Raw genomic sequence first — 18,446 nt, forward strand, 5'->3', positions numbered from 1 at the left:
CAAGTAGTTGGGTCCCTGCCACCCGTGTGGGAGGCCCGGATTGAGTTTCTGGCTCCTGGCTGAGACCCAGTCCAGCCCCAGCTGCTGTGGGTATTTGGGGGAGTGAACCAGCAGAAGGGAATGCTGTGTCTCTCTACCTCTCAAACATACAAATTAAGAAATGTGTATTTGTTTCATTTGCTCCATCTTGGCATAACTCCCACTTAGCGCTCACCTTGGTGTGATCTCCTAGGTCTCAGCTGGCATGTGTCACCCATGTAGCACTGCATGTCGTATGCACGTTTTTCACAGCCTGACAACGTCTTGTGAGGGCCCAGAAGGGTGATGTGCAGTCTTAGCTGTGGACAGAAGGAGGCGAAGGAGTCCCTGTCCCTTGTGGAAAGTTCCAGTGAGGCCCAAGACAGCAGCCAGCAGTGGAGATGCTGACCGACAAGGGATACATGCATGCAGTTGCTGCTTTGTTTTGCCAACGTTCCACGTATGCTTGCTGCTCTGAAACAAGCAGTTATCAGTGAATGTCACCGGGAAAAAAGAGACATCATCAGACAGAAACAAAATATATTTATTAGAAATATCACAGTCGCATGTCGTACGTACACTTTCATGTTAATAGTTAAATACATCTATGTCAGCATGTCATACCCTGACAGTGCTTGGTACAATCTAGTGTGCTCTTGATAGAAACGAGGCCACAGATGTATCAACTGCATTCAACTAATGTAGTTAAAATTAGTGAGCTACTCAGGATGTTACAGATTTAGCCAAGCTCTAACCTGGGTCAGAGCGAAACGGGGGCAAATGCAGATGTCTAGAAGACTTTTTGAAAAGTCTGCACAGGTACAGCCTTTTCTGTGTGTCGTTGGGAAGTCATGTCACATGGCACTGGAGCCTTGGCAAGCCGAGAGCTGAGGCCGCAGCGGGCTGGCGGGTTTGCTCTAAACCACTCCGTCCTCGGTCTCCACTGGCCGGTGACGTGCCTGCCCCTCATGGGGTGGTCGGGGGAGAGCTGAGAGAAGATGGCCAGGGACGCTCTTGTCCTTGCCAGCTGGTTAATCACTTTGGGACTGGATTTTTGACTTTTGGCATCTGGTTTGAAAGTAGTTTACAACTGCTGTGCAACAAGTCAATGAAGAATAGAAACGAAAGACCAGCAGCGTTCTTGAAGTGAGAAGAGACTGGGATGAGAGAAGTTTCACCCCCATAAGGCAGGGGTCGCGATGCTACTCTTGGTCAGCTGTAATGCAACCCACAAAGCAACTCCCAATGCGGAGATCCACACGGACTTTTCTTTACGCCTTAAAAAACTCTTCTGCTCTTCTGAGTTTTGCATTTTCGCAGCTGTCTTTTGTATAGAAATGACACCTTAAGAAAAAGCCAGGTAACTTGGCTAGCTTCCGGCCGAAGGAAGAAATATGGCTACTGTGGCCTGTGAGAAAGCCTCACTCAGGAAATAAAACTGGGAATGGTACAATTTGCTGAGGAGAACCAAAGAAAACATCGGTTGCTATTTCCTTTTCTCGGTTTATCCATTTTCTACACTCACATTTGTGCTCTGAGCTCTCCAATTAAAAATGGACCTTTAGACCCTCCCCTTGGCCCAGCCTGGGAGGGCCCACTTCCCCCAAGTCCTGTGCCTCCATGCCCTGCTGGCCAGTGCCTGGCCTGGGGGAGGCTGCGACCTCTGCTGCCACCTCTGGCTGAGCCCGAGGGCCTTCCTCTCACCCTGCGGCCCCTGGCTGAGTCCCCTTCTACGTGCATGTCCACAGGCAGGCAGAGTGGTAGTCAGGGACGCCGCTGGAGTTATGCAAACCAATTGCACAGGATCTTTCTTTCCCATGACATTTCCTTCTTTCTTTTGAACTCACAGGGGGTCTGGGTCAAGTACTCAGTGATGGAGGAGGAGGACTGGTGTGGAGAGAAGGAAGCGGCATCCCCCAGCGTGGAGACGGCTGTGCCCAGAGCTCCTTCTAGAACATTGACGTAATCAATGGAAACAGGCCGGCAATCACGCTAACTGCCTCTCCGGTATCCCAGGACCTCAACTGCGTCTGCTGCACAAAACCCTGGAGTAATCCCAGCTTAAACACAACCACCACCTGCTCAACCCAGCAACTTGGGGTTTTAGTCCCCCCACCCACCACTTCAGTGGTGAGCAAAGCAGAAGCATAGAGATAACGAAGATGCATCAGGTGAGTCAACAAAAGACAGGTGCATGAAGCAACACAGGTAATGATTTTCACTGGGACACACTCATCAGGGAGGAGCAAGTTAAATTTGTTCAAGCTTTCATTAGGTAACAAAGGGGCCAGTTCTGTAATTAATGCTAGTCCCGTAAGCAGCAGCCGGACAAGCCCTGGAACTGTCCAGGCAAGGGCTCTCTCCTCTCAGTGGCTCTCCCACGGCCAGGCATCAGAGTTGCCTGGAGAACTGAGAATACACGGACTAGGTCTCTGGGCCCATTCCAGATATTCAGGATCAGCTGATGGGGTCAGGCCCGGAGTGGGTGTACTAGGAGCTCCTGCCAGAGCCGCAGGCAGGAACCACAGGCAGGCCAGGAGGCGGAGGCTCTGGTTCTGGGCATTGCAGCAGCCTGTTAGTCAGGGATGCCCTGGCCTGCAGAGCCCGGCTGCTCCTTCCAAGGGCTGGCCAGGGGAGGAGACAGAACTCATGGCTCTCCCAGCACAGGGACTGCAGCTGCAGCCCGTGAGGAGCAGCTGGGATCAGCCACCAGAGGCTCACTTTACACAGCAATGGCAGGAATTGGACTTCTCAGGGACCCTTTGTCAGAGGGGCACCAACACACAGGTATTTGGCACTTAAAACAGCACTGCATGGGCACTTAGCATTTACCTCAGCGGCCTGTGTGAATTTGCCCCAGAGTCGCTGTGTGGTTACCTGCTGCCCGTGCTGCCACTGAGGGTGGCGTGGCCAGGATGCTGAAAGGGGAAAGTGCACTTCTTTGTTTAGTATAAACAGAGCCACCACAACCACCCCCAAATATGAAAGGCCTAAAAAAGTGCAGAGGACCAAGTCCTAGAATTGAAATACTGTTTAGAATCCCACACCCTTGCTTGGTTCATTTGTGCAAATAAGTGAGGCCTGACAGACTTGGGCCCCTTCCCAAGCACACAAGTGACCTGCTGTCAGGCTGTGTGGGGGACAAACGTGCGTGGGTGTGAATGAGAGTGTTGGTGAATGGAGGACGACAGGCGTGGGTGGACGTTGCTTATGGTTTCCCTTCCAGCATGGAGGCTGGCGCACACTTCCTGCTGCGGAAGGGCCCGTCGGCAGGGCACCCAGGGGCTCCTCTGCATTCTCACATGCTTCGCTTTCATCCGGAAAATCGAGTGAATTAAAAAACAACAACAACAATAACAAAAAACCAAGTAATCAAGTCCTACGGAGGTGTCAACATTTTCACCTAGAACTTGAGCTCCCAAAAAGGCGGGGCCACTCTGTGTTTCTAGGTTGTTCCAAAGCAAGTTTCTTCTTCTTCTTTTCTTTTTTGTGTGTGTATTTTTGGGGGAAGAAGATAGGGAAGGGGACTGAGAAGGGCAATGTTTTTATAAAGGCAAATGCTAGCGTCAAAGTGTGACTTGGAGGTGCTGTCAGGGACATTGTGTGGGTTTGTGTGAAATCACCAAATGGGACTAGTAGGCATCCTGCCTCCCATGGAGATGAGCCAGGGCCGGGGACCCTGGTGTGGAAGGAGGGAGGCCATCCTCTGGAGAAACATCCCCCTGCAGAGCCAGGATTCCCCAACTCCCACTCCATGCACATTTGCACTGGACACAGGCACACAGCAGACCCCAGCTCTGTCTCTTATTTGTATGTCGGTCCACTTGGCGGGAGCTTTCCTTGGAAATCGGGCCAGCAGGGTGGTGAGTGGAGCAGGGCTGGTGGACAGTGACCGGGGACTTCCAGGACAAACCGCAGGTGCCGCCAGCTCTCGGGTCCTCCAGCTTTATGTCTCAAAGTACTTGTAGATCTGGGCCACGTACTGCATCACACTTTGCCAGTCAGGCCGGTCTGTGTGCAGCATCTCGCTGAGCTCCTGCGGGGGAACGGGACAGGTCACAAGGGGCACATCTGAGACCCATTCCCACGAAGGGACTGGTGCTGCCCCAAAAGCCTCCGCCTTCACAGCGGAGGGCGCAGGACAACACAGGCAGCGTGCGTTATACGTCATGAGTTCAAAGGACAGCCTTTCTTCTTATACACTGGGGAGATGCTGTCGCTTTTAAAAATCCTAAGACATGACCTCTGATGGCCTTCCTTTTCAGCAACATGACAGCATGAAAAGCAAGTTTTAAACAGAGGCAGTCACCCATATCCTCCCCATTGTAAAATGGTTTCCACTTTTCTAAATTACATTCGAATGTACATTTTCAATTTCCCGGGCTTCCGTTACAGCGGACGTACTGGTAGGCTCTCTGGTTTTCACTGAACATTTTCATGCAGGATTTCCCAGGCCGCTGCACTGTTTTGCTGCCTGCACACTGAGGGACTGCTGTGTATAATGGACACGATGTGAACTGATGTCCACTTTTTCACCAGTACAGACTGCAGCGCGCATCTTTATGCGGTTTTATCTCTTTCCTAGCATTAGGTGTTACCATTTCTGTGTGGTTTTTTTTTTCTGGCTAATTTTGCAAGAGCACGCTGCCAGAAAGTGACGGGCAGGGGCTGGGTGCTCAGTCGAGCTTCTGGAAATCTGTGCCGCTGAGCATGTTTAATCATTAACTTTGGGATTGAATTTGGATTCTTTTGTGGTCACAAGAGAACAGTAGGAAAGGACCCTGATGTAAAGCCAGTGGAAAAATAAGGCTGAACTTCCTACATCTGCTACCGGGTGCGACAGAGCCAGCTGGGCTGTTAATAAACCATTTATCTTCAGCGTCTACACGGTCCAAATATACTTTACTGATTTTGCTCACTGGTTATGCTAAAAATGTATCGGCATATCACTGTTTATGGGGAATGAGTGGAAATGCAGAGAGTAGAACATCCTACAGAGATATGCCCAGAACTGTTGTAAGAGGAAAACAGAACTTTCACAGCATACAAAGGTTTTATAAAAAGTCACCTTCTCCCAGACTACTGTAGTCAGGAGGGGGCACATCGACTAGAATCCTAATCACAGGACAGTTGCTCAGAAGATGAGACAGAAGAAATGATAAGGGATCAAGCTGAAGAGGAGGCAGCGGGGCTCTGGGCCAGGCAGGAAGCCTGCACAGGCTGGAGAGGGCCAGCCTCCTCTGGGTGCCCACTTTCAGTGAGCTCGGAATTCAGTCAACATTCACAGTTTGGAGGTGAGCGTTTCAGCTAGCAGTTGAGATGTTTAGGGCACTTGCTTCTCATACCCAAATGCCTTGGGTTCAATGCCCAGCTCCAGCTCCGGACTCCAGCTTCCTGCTAACGTGCACCCCAGGAGGCAGTGGTGACGGCCAAGTACTTGGTTTCCTGCCACTCATCTTTAAGACCTGGATTGAGTTCCCAGCTCCTTACTTTTTTTTTCAGGCATCTGGGGAGTGAACCAGTAGAGGGGAGCGCACATTTCTCTCTCTCTCTCTCATAAACAATAATTAAAGTCCAGAATTAATTTCAGATTATTGCTTTTAAAAATAATATTCACAGACTATTTTACACACTTGAATCTAGCAATTAATTGCATTAAATATTTTGGTCCATTGTTAACATCACATTTGTAAAAGTTCAAAGAAATGTTTTGCACCTGTTCAGGAGAAGAGGGACTGTTGTATGAGCAAAAATCTTATACTATGTGGCATTTGTTTGAATAAGTAGCTAACACTCCCCACCTCCAATACCAGGCACTTCTGATTTCACTAGTGAATTCTATCAAATACTTAAGGAAGAAATAATACCAACTTATTGTCATCCAGAAAACAGAAGAGGAGGGAAGAGCTCCCAACTCATTCTATGAGGCCAGCATTACCCTATCAGATCCAGAAAAAAACATTACAAGAAAAAGAGAGCAATTTCACACATGAATATAGACTTAAAAACCCTTAAGAAATGTTAGCAAATTGAATCCACTAATCTATCAAAAGCGTAATGTATCATGACCAAGTGGGGCTCATCTCAGGAATGCAAATCTGAGTAAACTTTTGTAAATCATGTAACTCATCATATTAATAGGCAAAAGAGAAAACTATATAATCATAGCGATAGATGAAAAAAGCATTACACAAAGTTCAACAATAATTTGTGACAAAAATATTAATTAAAAAATTTATTTATGTATTTTCATTTGAAAGGCAGAGAGAAAAATCTTACACCTGCTAGTTTACTTCCCAAATGCCCACAGCAGCCAGGGCAGAGCCAGGTGGAAGCTAGGAACCCAGAACTCCATTCAGCTCTCCCATGTGGGTGGCACAGACATAAGTAATCAATCCTTCACCCGCTTCCCCTAGAATGGCATTAGCAGGAAGCTGGATTCAGAAGCAGAGCCAGGATTTGAACCCAGGCATGCTGATATGGGATGTAAGGATCCCAAATGGTGTCTTAACTGCTGCATCTCTCATGACAAAAAAGGCAGAGTTACAGAGAGAGAGTCAGACAGACAGACAAAAAACAATAATAATAAGAAAAAAAACCAAAGACCTAAATAAATGGAATCATGTTTTGCATTCATGGATTATAATTTCATTCAAAATCCCAGCAAGCTTTTTTGGGGGTAGATATTGACAAACTGATTTAAAATTTTTTAAAGGCAAAAGTACTAACACAGCTGAAACAATTCTGAAAAGAACAAAATTAGAGGACCACATTTCAATTTTTTTTTATAGAGCTGTGTTAATCAAGATAGTGTGGTATTGGCAATGGATAGGCATTTAACATAAATGGATCAAAACAGAGCCAAGAAATCAAACCACACAAATATAGTCAATTATTTTTAAAATGCATTTATGCATTTATTTGAAAGGGGGGGAGAAAGAGAATCTTTCAGCTGATAGTTCATGCCCCAATGGTTGCAATAGCCAGGGGTGGGTTAGACCAAAGCCAGGAACCAGGAACTCAGTCCATGTGTCCCATGTGGGTGGCAGGGACCCATGTACTTGGGCCATTATTTGCTGCTTCCCAAGCACACTAGCAGGAACCTGGACCAGAGGCAGGTGGCAGCCAAGACTCTAATCAGGCACTCATTTATGAGACACTGGCACCTGAAGCAAGAACTCAACCTGCTGTGCCACAAAGTCCCTCCTCCCCCATCTACTGAACACTTCTCGTTATGAAACATAACTATAAAAAGGATATAAACTCGACATTTGTAATTCAGTGAGTTCTTACAGAGCAAACATGAGGTCCAGTCACCACCCAGACCAAGCGCTAGAGCACTGAGAGCCCAGGACCCCTGGACAGCTGCTCTCCTTTCAGCCCGCCATGTGTGTCTGCACTGTAGCTCTGGCAAGAAGGAAGCTTCTGCTGTTCACAGGAAGCCGAGTCTGTTCTTAAGAGTTAACTCCGAGGAAGGACAGACACACAGGTTAACACCCTTTGTGATTGGCACATTGGCTCTGATACGGGGAAATGACTCTCCAGTGTGGGTGACTGTGGGATGGGCTAGCATGGGATAAGCATGGGATGCTGAAGACAGAATAGGTCAAAAGAAGAGGAAAAGGCTCCAACCAGAAGAAAATGAACTCCATTAGAAAACAGGCTAAGATGGGGCTGGTGCTGTGATGTAGTAGGTTAAGCCTCCAGCTGCAGCACCGGCATCCCTTATGGGAACTGGTTCAAATCTGTGCTGCTCCACTTCCAATCCAGCTCCCTGCTAAGGAGCTGGGAAAGCAGTGGACGATGGCCCTAATGCTTGGGCCCTACACTCACGTGGGAGACCTGGAGGACGCTCCTGGCTCCAGATAGGCCCAGCTCTGGCCTTTGCGGCCATTTGGGGAGTGAACCAGTGGATGGAAAACCTGTCTCTCCCTTTCTCTGAAACTCTGCCTCTCTCCTGTATGGGCATTGGTTAGTGTCCTGGGTGCTCCATTTCTGATCAAGCTCCTTGCTAATGCACCTGGGAAAGCAGTGGAGGATGGCTTGAGTGTTTGGGACCCTGCCACCCATATCAGTGACCTGGACAGAGTTGCTTCAGGATGGCCTAGCCCCAGTGGCCATTTGGAAAGTCTCTTTGTAACTCTGCTTTTCAAACAAATAAGTAAATCTTAAAAAAAAAAAAAAAAGAAAGAAAGAAAAAGAAACTCTGCCTCTCAAATAAAATAAATAAATCTTTTTTTTTAAAAAAAAAAAGGTTAGGAATTTCCCCCAACATATTTGGTGTTGACAAATTTATGATTAGTAATAGAAATTGCTACAGTTTTATATTTTATTCATTTAATAGCACAAATTTAGTAATATCTCCTGCCCATCACTGTTTGAAGCTCTTTTCCTTTAGTTAAAAATAAAAATAAGGCATTTGTACATCTGTGCCCCGGGCAGCACTGAATATTCATAGCAGCTAACATGTGAAAGCAACTCAATTGTCTGATAATGGATGAGCAAAGCACAAGAAATACATCCAGTGGGATACTATTCAGCCTTAAAAAGGAAGGAAATTCTAACATGCTAAACATGGATGAGCCTTGAGGACATTATACTAAGTTAAATGAGCCAGGCTCAGAAAAGACAAATACTGTGTGATGCCACTTATTTGAGGAACTTGGAACAGGTACATTCATAGAGACAGAAAGTAGAATGTGGCCACCAAGGATTTCGAGGGGGAGTGGGGAGTTAAGAGTTTACTGGGTACACAGTCCCAGTTCTGCAAGATGGAAAGGGTGCTGGAGATGTCGGTGGCGATGGCTGTACATCTATGTGAATGTACTCATTGCCACTGCACTGTGCACTGTTATGATGGCCTTATGTATGTTTGACCACAATAAAAAAACAAGTTAAAGAAGAAATTGCAGAGGTAGGGTAGGGAAGGCAGCAACAGCCACATAATCAGATAAATTATAATATAATATGGCATGTGCTGCATTGTGCTATGAATAAATCGTGCTTTAAGAGCCCAGCAGGTGGACACGCTGTTGCAGAAGCAAGGCCACAGTGTGGTTAAGGGCAGGGACTCTTGAGAGCCAGCTGCCTGGCTTTGCTCTTGCCTTTGCTACTTATCAGCCATGAAACCTTTCATTTAACTGCATGTGCCTCAGCCTCCCACCACAAAGTGCACGCACCTTGCAGGACTTGTGTGAAAATGCCCACAACGATACTTGACACACAGTAAAGATGAAGAAAAAAGTATGCATAATTAAGCCTGAATGAACCCTTATAATATACTTTATCAAGTTTATATTTAGAGTACAGAGTAGGCTCAGTGTGGGCCAAATATCCTCAAATCCTGAGGTGTAGGGTGGCTGATGAGCTAGTGGTGAAGAGGTCGTTTCAGACACTCACATCCTGTTTCAGAGTGCCTGAGTTCAAGTGAGAACTCCCAACTTCTAATTCCAGCTTCCTGCTGATGCACACCCTGGAAGGCAGCAGGTGATGGCTCAGGTAATTGGGTTCCTGCCACCCATGTGGGAGACCCTGACTGAGTTCCTAGGCCCTGGCTTTGGCTTGTCTCAGCCCTGCTGTTGCAGGCTTTTTGTAGTGAACCAGTGGATAGGAACTCTTCGTCTGTATTTCTCTGTCTACCTCCTGAATACATGGAATAATCAGTGGGTTAAGCTACTGTTTGGGGTTCCTGCATCCCATATGAGTAACCTGAGTCTCAGCTATTCTGCACTTCCAATCCAGCATCCCACTTATGCACCTGGGAGGCAGTAGATGATGGCTCAAGTACTTGGGTTCTTGCTACCCACATGGGAGACCCAGATGGAGTTCCAGTCTCCTGACGTCAGCCTGGCCTGGCCCTTGCTGTTGGAGGCATTTGGAAAGTGAATCAATGGATGAAGATCTTTCTTTCTCTCTGAATTTCTCTCTCTTTCTGTTATTTTTGCCTTTTAAATTCTTAAAAATAAATCCTGAGTGAGGAGCGATGTCCTCTGCTCGCAGGGGCCTAGAGGAAGTTAGTTTGTTGGGGCTGGCACTGTGGCGCAGCAGGTTAATGCCCTGGCCTGCAGTGCTGGCATCCCATATGGGCACTGGTTCTAGTCCTGGCTGCTCCACTTCCGATCCAGCTCTCTGCTATGGCCTGGGAAAGCAGTGGAAGATGGCCCAAGTCCTTGGGCCCCTGTACCCATATGGGCCATTTGGGGAGTGAATCATTGGATGGAAGACCTCTCTCTCTCTCTCTCTCTCTCTGTGCCTCTCCTCTCTCTGTGTAACTCTGACTTTAAAAAAAAAAAAAAAAAAAAAAAAAAGAAGAAGAAGAAGAAGAAGCCAATCTGTCTGCCATGATTGCCTGGGGGATGTGCTGGCTCTCTCAGGGGGCAACGGCTGGAGAGCCAGACACATCAGCCCTGCAGGACACATGTTCTGACTGTGTGGGAGGGACAGTGATGCCACAATCTCTTTCTCCAAATTCTTTCTCTGAGGAGTTGCTTAGCCTTGCAATATGAGGGACAAAACCCTATCACTGCATGGTGGCTGAGGAGGAACACTTCCTAAAATTTGGGGAACATCACAGAACTTTACTTTTTAAAGATCTCATCCCTGCTAATACACTATACCCCATCACCTTATAATCATTTGCATATGTACATATCAGGGAAGGTTCTTTCAGCATAATCTCATAAAACTTGACTGAAGACTTCGGATTAATTACTGCTGTTATTTCTGATTGGGTGTACTTTAAAAACATCATGTGTTGGACAGGCATTTGGTGTGCTGCTTGGGATGCCTGCATCCTGTATCAGAGTGCCTTGTTCAAGTCTCGGCTCTGTTTTCCATCCAGCTTCCTGTTGATATATACCTGGCTGGCAGTGGATGATGGTCTAATCCAGTCCATCATCTCCTTCGTGGGGGACTGGATTAAGCTCCACAGTCCTGTTTTTTTCTTAAGATTTATTGTTATTTATTTGAAAGGCAGAGTTACAGACAGAGAGAGAGAGAGAGGTCTTCCATCCATCGGTTCACTCTCTAAATGGCAGCAATACCATTAGGTATTGCCGGCTGAAGTCACGAGCCAAGAGCTTTTTCCAGGTCTCCCTCGTGGGTGCAGGGGTCCAAGCACTTGGGTCATCCTCCTCTGCTTTCCCAGATGCATTAGCAGGGAGCTGGATTGGAAGTGGAGCAGCCAGGACTGGAACCAGAGCCCATATGGGATGCTGGCACTGCAGGCTGGGGCTTTAACCCCTTGGCCACAGTGCTGGCCCCCAGAGTCTTGGTTTTAATTTGGCCCAGCCTTGGTTGTTGTGAGCATCTGGGGAGTGAATCAGCAGATGGGAGATCTCTCTCTCTCCCTCATTCTTTTTTTTTTTTTTTTGACAGGCAGAGTGGACAGTGAGAGAGAGAGAGAGGGAGAAAGGTCTTCCTTTTTGCCGTTGGTTCACCTTCCAATGGCCGCCGCGGCCGGCGCACCGCGCTGATCCGAAGGCAGGAGCCAGGTACTTCTCCTGGTCTCCCATGGGGTGCAGGGCCCAAGTACTTGGGCCATCCTCCACTGCACTCCTTGGCCACAGCAGAGAGCTGGCCTGGAAGAGGGGCAACTGGGACAGAATCCGGCGCCCCGACCGGGACTAGAACCCAGTGTGCCGGCGCCGCAAGGCGGAGGATTAGCCTAGTGAGCTGCGGCGCCAGCCTCCCTCATTCTTTTTATAGCTGAGTAATATTCCATTGTGTACGCACATACCACATTTTTTTATTCAGTCATGAGCTGATAGACATCTAGGTTGACTGCATATCTTTGTTATTGTGAATTGAACTACATAAATGTGCAAATACCTATCTTTTTCATATGCTGATTTTGTAATTACATTTTAAAAATTAGTTATTCATTTGAAAGACAGTTACAGAGAGAGAGAGAGGGAGAGAGAGAGAGAGAGAGAGAGATCTTTCATCCACTTGTTCTCTCCTCAAATGGCTACAATGGCCGAAGCTGGGCTGATCCAAAGCCAGAAGCCAGTAGTTTCTTCCAGGTCTCCCATGTGGGTGAAGAGTCCCAAATACTTGAGCTGTCTTTCGTTGCTTTCCCAGGCGCATTAGCAGGGAGCTGGATCAGAAGTGGAGCAGCTGGATGCTGGCATTGCAGGTGGTGGCTTTATACATTATGCCACCATGCCAGCCCCTTGTAACTGCATTTTTTAAAAAATATTTATTTATTTATTTGAAAGGCAGAGTTACAGAGAGGCAGAGGCAGAGAAAGAGGTTTTCCATCCATTGGTTCACTTCCCAAATGGCTGCAACGGCTGGAGCTGCGTGGATCTGAAGCTGGGAGCCAGGAGCTTCTTCCCAATCTCCCATACGGGTGCAGGGGCCCAAGGACTTGGACCATCTTCTACCGCTTTCCCAGGCCATAGCAAAGAGCTGGATTGGAAGTGGAGCAGCCAGGCCTCGAACCAGCACCCATATGGGTGTCGGCACTGCAGGTGGCTGCCTTACCTGCTACACCACAACGCCAGCCCTGTAACTGCATTTTAAAGTATGAATTCCACTTCTTTAATAAAGTTCTATTTCTTTTTTATTAAGTTTTGGAATAATATTTGCATTTAATATTTGAAGAGATATATTGATATTCCTTTAGAAAACCATCCATTCTGCTTCAAATTTTATTCACGAAACACTGTTCATAGTATCAAGATTTCTCTAACAGTTGTAGTTTCACTTTTCCATTTTTCCCATTCCCCATATCCTCTGAGGTTATGGAATTGTATTTCACTATTAATTCAAGTCAGAGTTTTCTGATCACTGATGAGAATAAACATCCTTTACAATGTGTATTGGCCATTTGTGATCCTTTTCTGTGAGATGTCTACTCTAGCCTTTGAAACTTCTCTCCTGGGTTATCTTCTTTTTTTTTTTTTAATATGTATTTTATTCATTTGAAAGGGGGGGTGGGGGAGAGATAGAGAGAGAGAGAGAGAAACGCACCAGGGGACAGGCAAAGAGCCAGGAAAAAGCCATCCACTGGTTCACTCCCCAAATACCCATAACAACTGGGGCTGGGCCAGGTCTCCTACATGGGTGGCAGGGGCCCAAGTACTTGAGTCATTACTGCTGCTCCCCAGGGTATGCGTTAGCAGGAGGCTGGAACTGGCAGTGGCTTCTATTCCTCTTTCCATGACTCTAATTTTTAAAAGTAGTCTTTCTTGTAGGTCTGCTTCCTATTTATTATCTGTAGTTCTGGCAGATAATCCTCTCGCCGGGCTATCTGCTGAATAGCTCAAGTGGATCGGTTTGTCTTTCTGATTGAGAACACACTTTTCAGCAGCCATTACACTAGCAGCCCAGGAGCTTTCTGCCTCAGGATACAAGTGAAGGACTTCATGCAGCATGAATTTGATACATTCCTATTGAAAACCTCATCTGGACCTGTTTTCTTTTCTTATAAGAGAGTTTCTTTTCTCTCCATCCACTCCCAAAAAATTCAAGGTGGGGACAAAATTTTTGATCACCACCCTAGATGTCAGGTGGAACTTTAAAAATTTCTGATTTGGAAGCCGGTATTGTGGTGTAGCAGGTGAAGTTACCACCTGAAGCGCCTGCTGGCATCCCATATGGGTGCTGGTTCAAGTCCCAGCTGCTCCACCTCTCATCCAACTCCCTGCTAATGCACCTGGGAAAGCAGTGGAAGATGCTTAGACCTCAGCACCCACGTGGGAGACCCAGAAGAAGCTTCTGGTTACTGGCTTTGGCTTGGCCCAGCTCTGGCCATTGCGGCCATTTGGGGAATGAACCAGCAGATTACCCGCCCCCCTTCCTCCAGTAACTCTGCCTTTCAAATAAATAAAATAAATCTTAAAATAAAAATTTCTGATTTCACTAAGAGAAGCAGCATGTGGTAGGCCTTGGTTTTATGGCAGGGGTTTCTGTTTCTAACTCAGGGCCTTGTCTCTTGTTCCGGTGTGGGCATTAAATAAAGTCTGTAGCTTTATATCCATTCATTACAACCCCTATACCACCACCACCAGCCCCACTTCCACCCCCTGAGGCTGTCACAGTCTCAGTTCATGCTGAATGGTTCTGATTTTCACTTCTTTTAAAGACTCTGGCTTCGGGCTACTTCATATCCTTCCTTGAGAGCACAGCTCTATATTATTTTTTTGCTCCTTTTGGGAAAGACAGGTAGACAAAGGGCTCCCATCCACTGATTCACTCCCCCACAGGGCTGCAATGGCTGAGCTGAGCTGTACTGACTAAAGCTGGGAGCTGCAAACCCGATGTAGCTGTACTGCTTAGTGGCAGGGATCCAGTCTCAGACCTGCTAGGCACCCACTAGAGGAAGATGGAGCTGGGAGTCTGAGCTGGGACTTTGAACTCAGGTACCCCGATAGGGATGTAAGCGTCCCAGACAGCATCTTAACTGTCAGGCCAGACGCCGGCCCCTGAATACTGACATAGTTTAAAATCACATTTATTTTTCCAAATAGTTCTAGTTGAACAGGAGGGCTTTAACGACAATTCAGTCCACTGTGTTTCCAGAACTGAACACTATCCATAATGAAACTTTTTTTTTTTGACAGGCAGAGTTAGTGAGAGAGCGAGACAGAGAAAAAGGTCTTCCTTCTGTTGGTTCACCCCCCAAATGGCTGCTACGGCTGGCGCGCTGCGCCGATCTGAAGCCAGGAGCCAGGTGCTTCTTCCTGGTCTTCCATGTGGGTACAGGGCCCAAGGACCTGGGCCATCCTCCACTGCCTTCCCGGGCCACAGCAGAGAGCTGGACTGGAAGAGGAGCAACCGGGACAGAATCCGGCGCCCCAACCGGGAATAGAACCTGGGGTACCGGTGCTGCAGGTGGAGAATTAGCCTGGTGAGCTGTGGCACCGGCCCCTGATGAAACTTTAATGGAAAAAAATTCTAAATCATATATGATCAGACCAATGGGGTAACTTTGGTTCGGGAAAAACAAGCAACAGACCCTTTGCAAATGGACTCCAATGTTCTATAAGAAGTTGTTTAGTTCTTTCTCATATAATTTAGAATAAAGTATCAGGAGGGTGCAAAATAGCATGCTTACCAGGCTGGGTTTGATGCCCACACTCTCGGCTGCTTCGAATGCCAACAAGAGATTCCTCTTCTAGTTTAAAAAGACAAAGAGACTGGAATCACCAACTGAAAATAAATAGCTTTTGCTAGGAAGAAACATCAGTTGACATTCCCACAAAGATTAGCCACTATTATAAAACGAGTAAGTCAAATATGCAAATAATGATCACCATTTAAGGAAGAAAAAAACATCACCACATTGTAGTTGCCATCAAAATTACATCATCGATTGACAAGGTTAAATCTGTGTTAGGTTACTTTTTTTTCTTTTCTAAACTTTGTCAAGACTTACTTAGGACTTCCAAACTCTGTTGTGTAACAAGGTTGTTTAACCATGATGCTATCCCCCAAATTACCACAATGACATATGCACACAGTTAATCGAATGATAAACTATCCCTTCTCCCCTAAGCCTGGCCCTGAGGAGAGCCGTTTTTAGACTCCTTCTGGTGACTACCAGCTCTGCATTGCTGAAATATGCTTACACAGTATTTCTGGATTTGTAAAATGGAAGCATTGTCTCCTGATTTCCTGTCAAGACAAATGAGGACTTCGGCACCACGCATCTCTCTCTTTCCCTCATGGGGTCACATAGCTGATTTCATTTCCTGTAATACTGTCAGTTACGTCTGTAACTCTCGATAACATCAGTTAGGGACAGCACTTCCTGGCTCCATTCTTTGATAAGGAGTAAGTTCCCCTCATCTTTTCTTCACCTTGTCAAATTTTTTTCTTTGAAACTACTAAAACCTAGGACATGTTCTTCCTTTTCTGGAAAGCCCACTTAAGCCCCTCTGTGCTGTCTCACTGGGGCGATTCTGAAAGCTGAAAGCAATACTCAGGATTCACATGCTGCGAGCCCTGATGAGCTTTCCTTCTCCATCGTCCTAAAGTCGCGACCCTGCCCTGCTCAAAAAATTATTTCAAAAGGATTCTCCTCTTTGTTACTCGACCAAATGCTGGAAACCACACAACTTCAGTTTGCTCCAGATTTGGACCCTGCCTTTCTTCAGAAGTGTGTCTTTTCCTATAGTTTCTTTTTGTTTTAGACTTTTCTGATGAGGAGAAGAGCTTTATGCCTCCTTCTCACTGGCCTCTTTCTCCTTGTGATTATCACTTCTTGTAGTCCAACAAAGAAGACCTGCCTCATACTTGGACTGCAGCCTCTCTGCATAGCGTCTCATCTTCTCCTTATTATATCCTCAAGCCCTTAATCACAGTATCATTTACTGAAATCCTTCGGCCACCCAGAACCTCCTATCAGCTTTGGCATGGATCTCCCCGATTCAATAGCGTACATTCTTGGGTTTTCTTCTTTAAGCAAGGATATGGGGGAGGTACTTTTTGTTTCTCTTTTCTATCATCAGGCTTGGTTAGCAGTTTGGCTGGACAGAGAAGGCTTTTCCTTGCATGTGAATAGCTCTGCTCCACAGTGAGTCCTGGTTGTAGCTTCTTTCTGAGACTCTTCCGGCCTATTCTCTGATATCTCTTATCCAGATGAATTTCAGAATTATTTGGTCATGCCTCTCCACCTCCATAATTCATTTCAAAGCCATTAGGATTTATTAAAATTTAAATTGGTACATTAACATAATTGAGACAACTGTCGCCTACATATTCATGTTTTATGTTCCTCATTACGGTTCTACAAATTTATACATTGGGATTTTATACACATTTTTGTACGCTTTCTCGTTTCCCCCTTGACGTTTTCATCTTCTGCCCTGCCCTGGACATCTGCAGCCTGAAGACCACAGGGTTCGTCCTGGCGCTGAAGCCAACTCGCTGCTCCAGGAACAGCAAGACGCGGCTTGTGTGCGTTTCCATCTGTGGGGGAGGCCTGGGAAAGCTGCTGATCTGTGGTGACCTTGCTCAAGCTGCCAGCACTCTTCCTTGAAATCCAGGGAAATGAATGGGGATGGACTGGAAACCTCTCACTTGTTTCCACAACACTGCTTTGTTCTGCTGAGTTGGCTCCTCACTTCCTTCAACTTAGCTCACACTGGCGCTAGCAATCTCCTACTTCAAGGCTAATGAAGTTTTTGTCCTTTTTAAAAACCCTGTTTACAGTTAGTTTTTGAGGAAGAAGGGAGCTTGAAAATCAGTTTTTAGCTATTAACAGAAGTCAAGATACAAACATTTTTATGGTTTTTGAGTTGTAGTGCCAAAGGACACCACACCAATCTTCAGTCTTGGCAATACTGCCCATTTTCTGATGCCCTTACCTACACAGAGTATTAGGGTTTCCAAAGTCTCTGCCAAGAATGTCTGGCTAAACAATATTTTATTGGTTTTTACAAAGATTTTTTTCTTTATTTGAAAGCCAGAGTTACAAAGAGAGAGGGAGAGAGACAGAGAGACAGATCTTCCATCCACTGGTTCACTGCCTAGATGGCCACAATGGCCAAGGCTGGGCCAGGCTGAAGCCAGGAGCCAGGAGCTTCATCCAGGTGTCCCACGTGGGTGGCAGGGGTCCAAGCACTGAGGCTATTTTCTGCTGCTTTCCCCAGGCCATTAGCAGGGAACTGGATCAAAAGTGGAGCAGGCAGGGCATGAACCAGTGCCAACATGGGATACTGGTGCTGTAGGCGGTACCTTTACCCACTATGCCACACACTGGCCCCTATTTTGGTGTTTTGTTTGATGACTTGTAGAGTTGAAGGAGAAGGTATTTCTAGACCAAACGTTTCATACAGAATTTCCCCAAGACCCTCTAGTATGATTCTAATGAAACTAGTTCATACTGGAAAATTGTCTTACAATGCTCTGAATGATGTAACATGGAATATGACTGAGACCAGTGGTATTTAGGTCACAAAAATGACTTTTATTTACTTTGGCAGCAGCAGGACACCAGTGACCAAGCCTCATTAGCCTAACACTCTTCCACTGTCAGAGGCCAGAGGACCACTACGGAGCAGGAAGGAGCATGCCCTAGGGGTGTTGGGAATGTTGGCCGCAGCTCTGCCCATATAGGCTGGGTGGAGTGAGAGGCATCAGTCAGTCTCTGCCCTGGATAGGGGAGAAAGGTGCAGGCCTGGGACCCTAGGATTCGAGGACAGTCTAAGTCCCCAACCCATTGTGCAACTCTGTCACCTGGCTGGCTAGTAGGGGCTACACTAGTGCACATCTCACCTGAAACTAGTAGAAGAAGGATGCCAATTCCAGAATTTCTCCTCTCCTTTTCTTTCTTTTTAAAAATATTTTATTTATTTTAAAGACAGAGTTACAGAGAGAGGTAGTTCCAGGGAGAGAGAGGTCTTCATTCTGCTGGTTCACTCCCCAAATGACCGCAACAGCCAGAGCTGAGCTTATCCAAAGCCAGGAGCCAGGAGCTT

The 18,446-nt window shown here is 46.6% G+C and overlaps 1 protein-coding gene across 5 annotated transcripts in view; it reads right to left on the bottom strand.

Annotated features, from left to right (window-relative positions):
* Positions 1–544: 544 nt before the first annotated feature.
* Positions 545–18,446, bottom strand: part of SPECC1 (sperm antigen with calponin homology and coiled-coil domains 1) — a 338,358-nt gene continuing 320,456 nt past the window's right edge. For all 5 annotated transcript variants that reach the window (XM_070061462.1, XM_008270674.4, XM_008270675.4 and 2 more), the window contains 2 exons: positions 15,080–15,139; positions 545–4,054 (listed from right to left, as the gene is read on the bottom strand). In XM_070061462.1, the coding sequence (XP_069917563.1) occupies positions 3,965–4,054; positions 15,080–15,139 (150 nt within the window). In that variant the 3' untranslated portion in view covers positions 545–3,964. The remainder of the gene's footprint in view (positions 4,055–15,079; positions 15,140–18,446) is intronic.

Source organism: Oryctolagus cuniculus, chromosome 17 (genome assembly GCF_964237555.1).
Source record: "Oryctolagus cuniculus chromosome 17, mOryCun1.1, whole genome shotgun sequence".
Classification (NCBI taxonomy): domain Eukaryota; kingdom Metazoa; phylum Chordata; class Mammalia; order Lagomorpha; family Leporidae; genus Oryctolagus; species Oryctolagus cuniculus.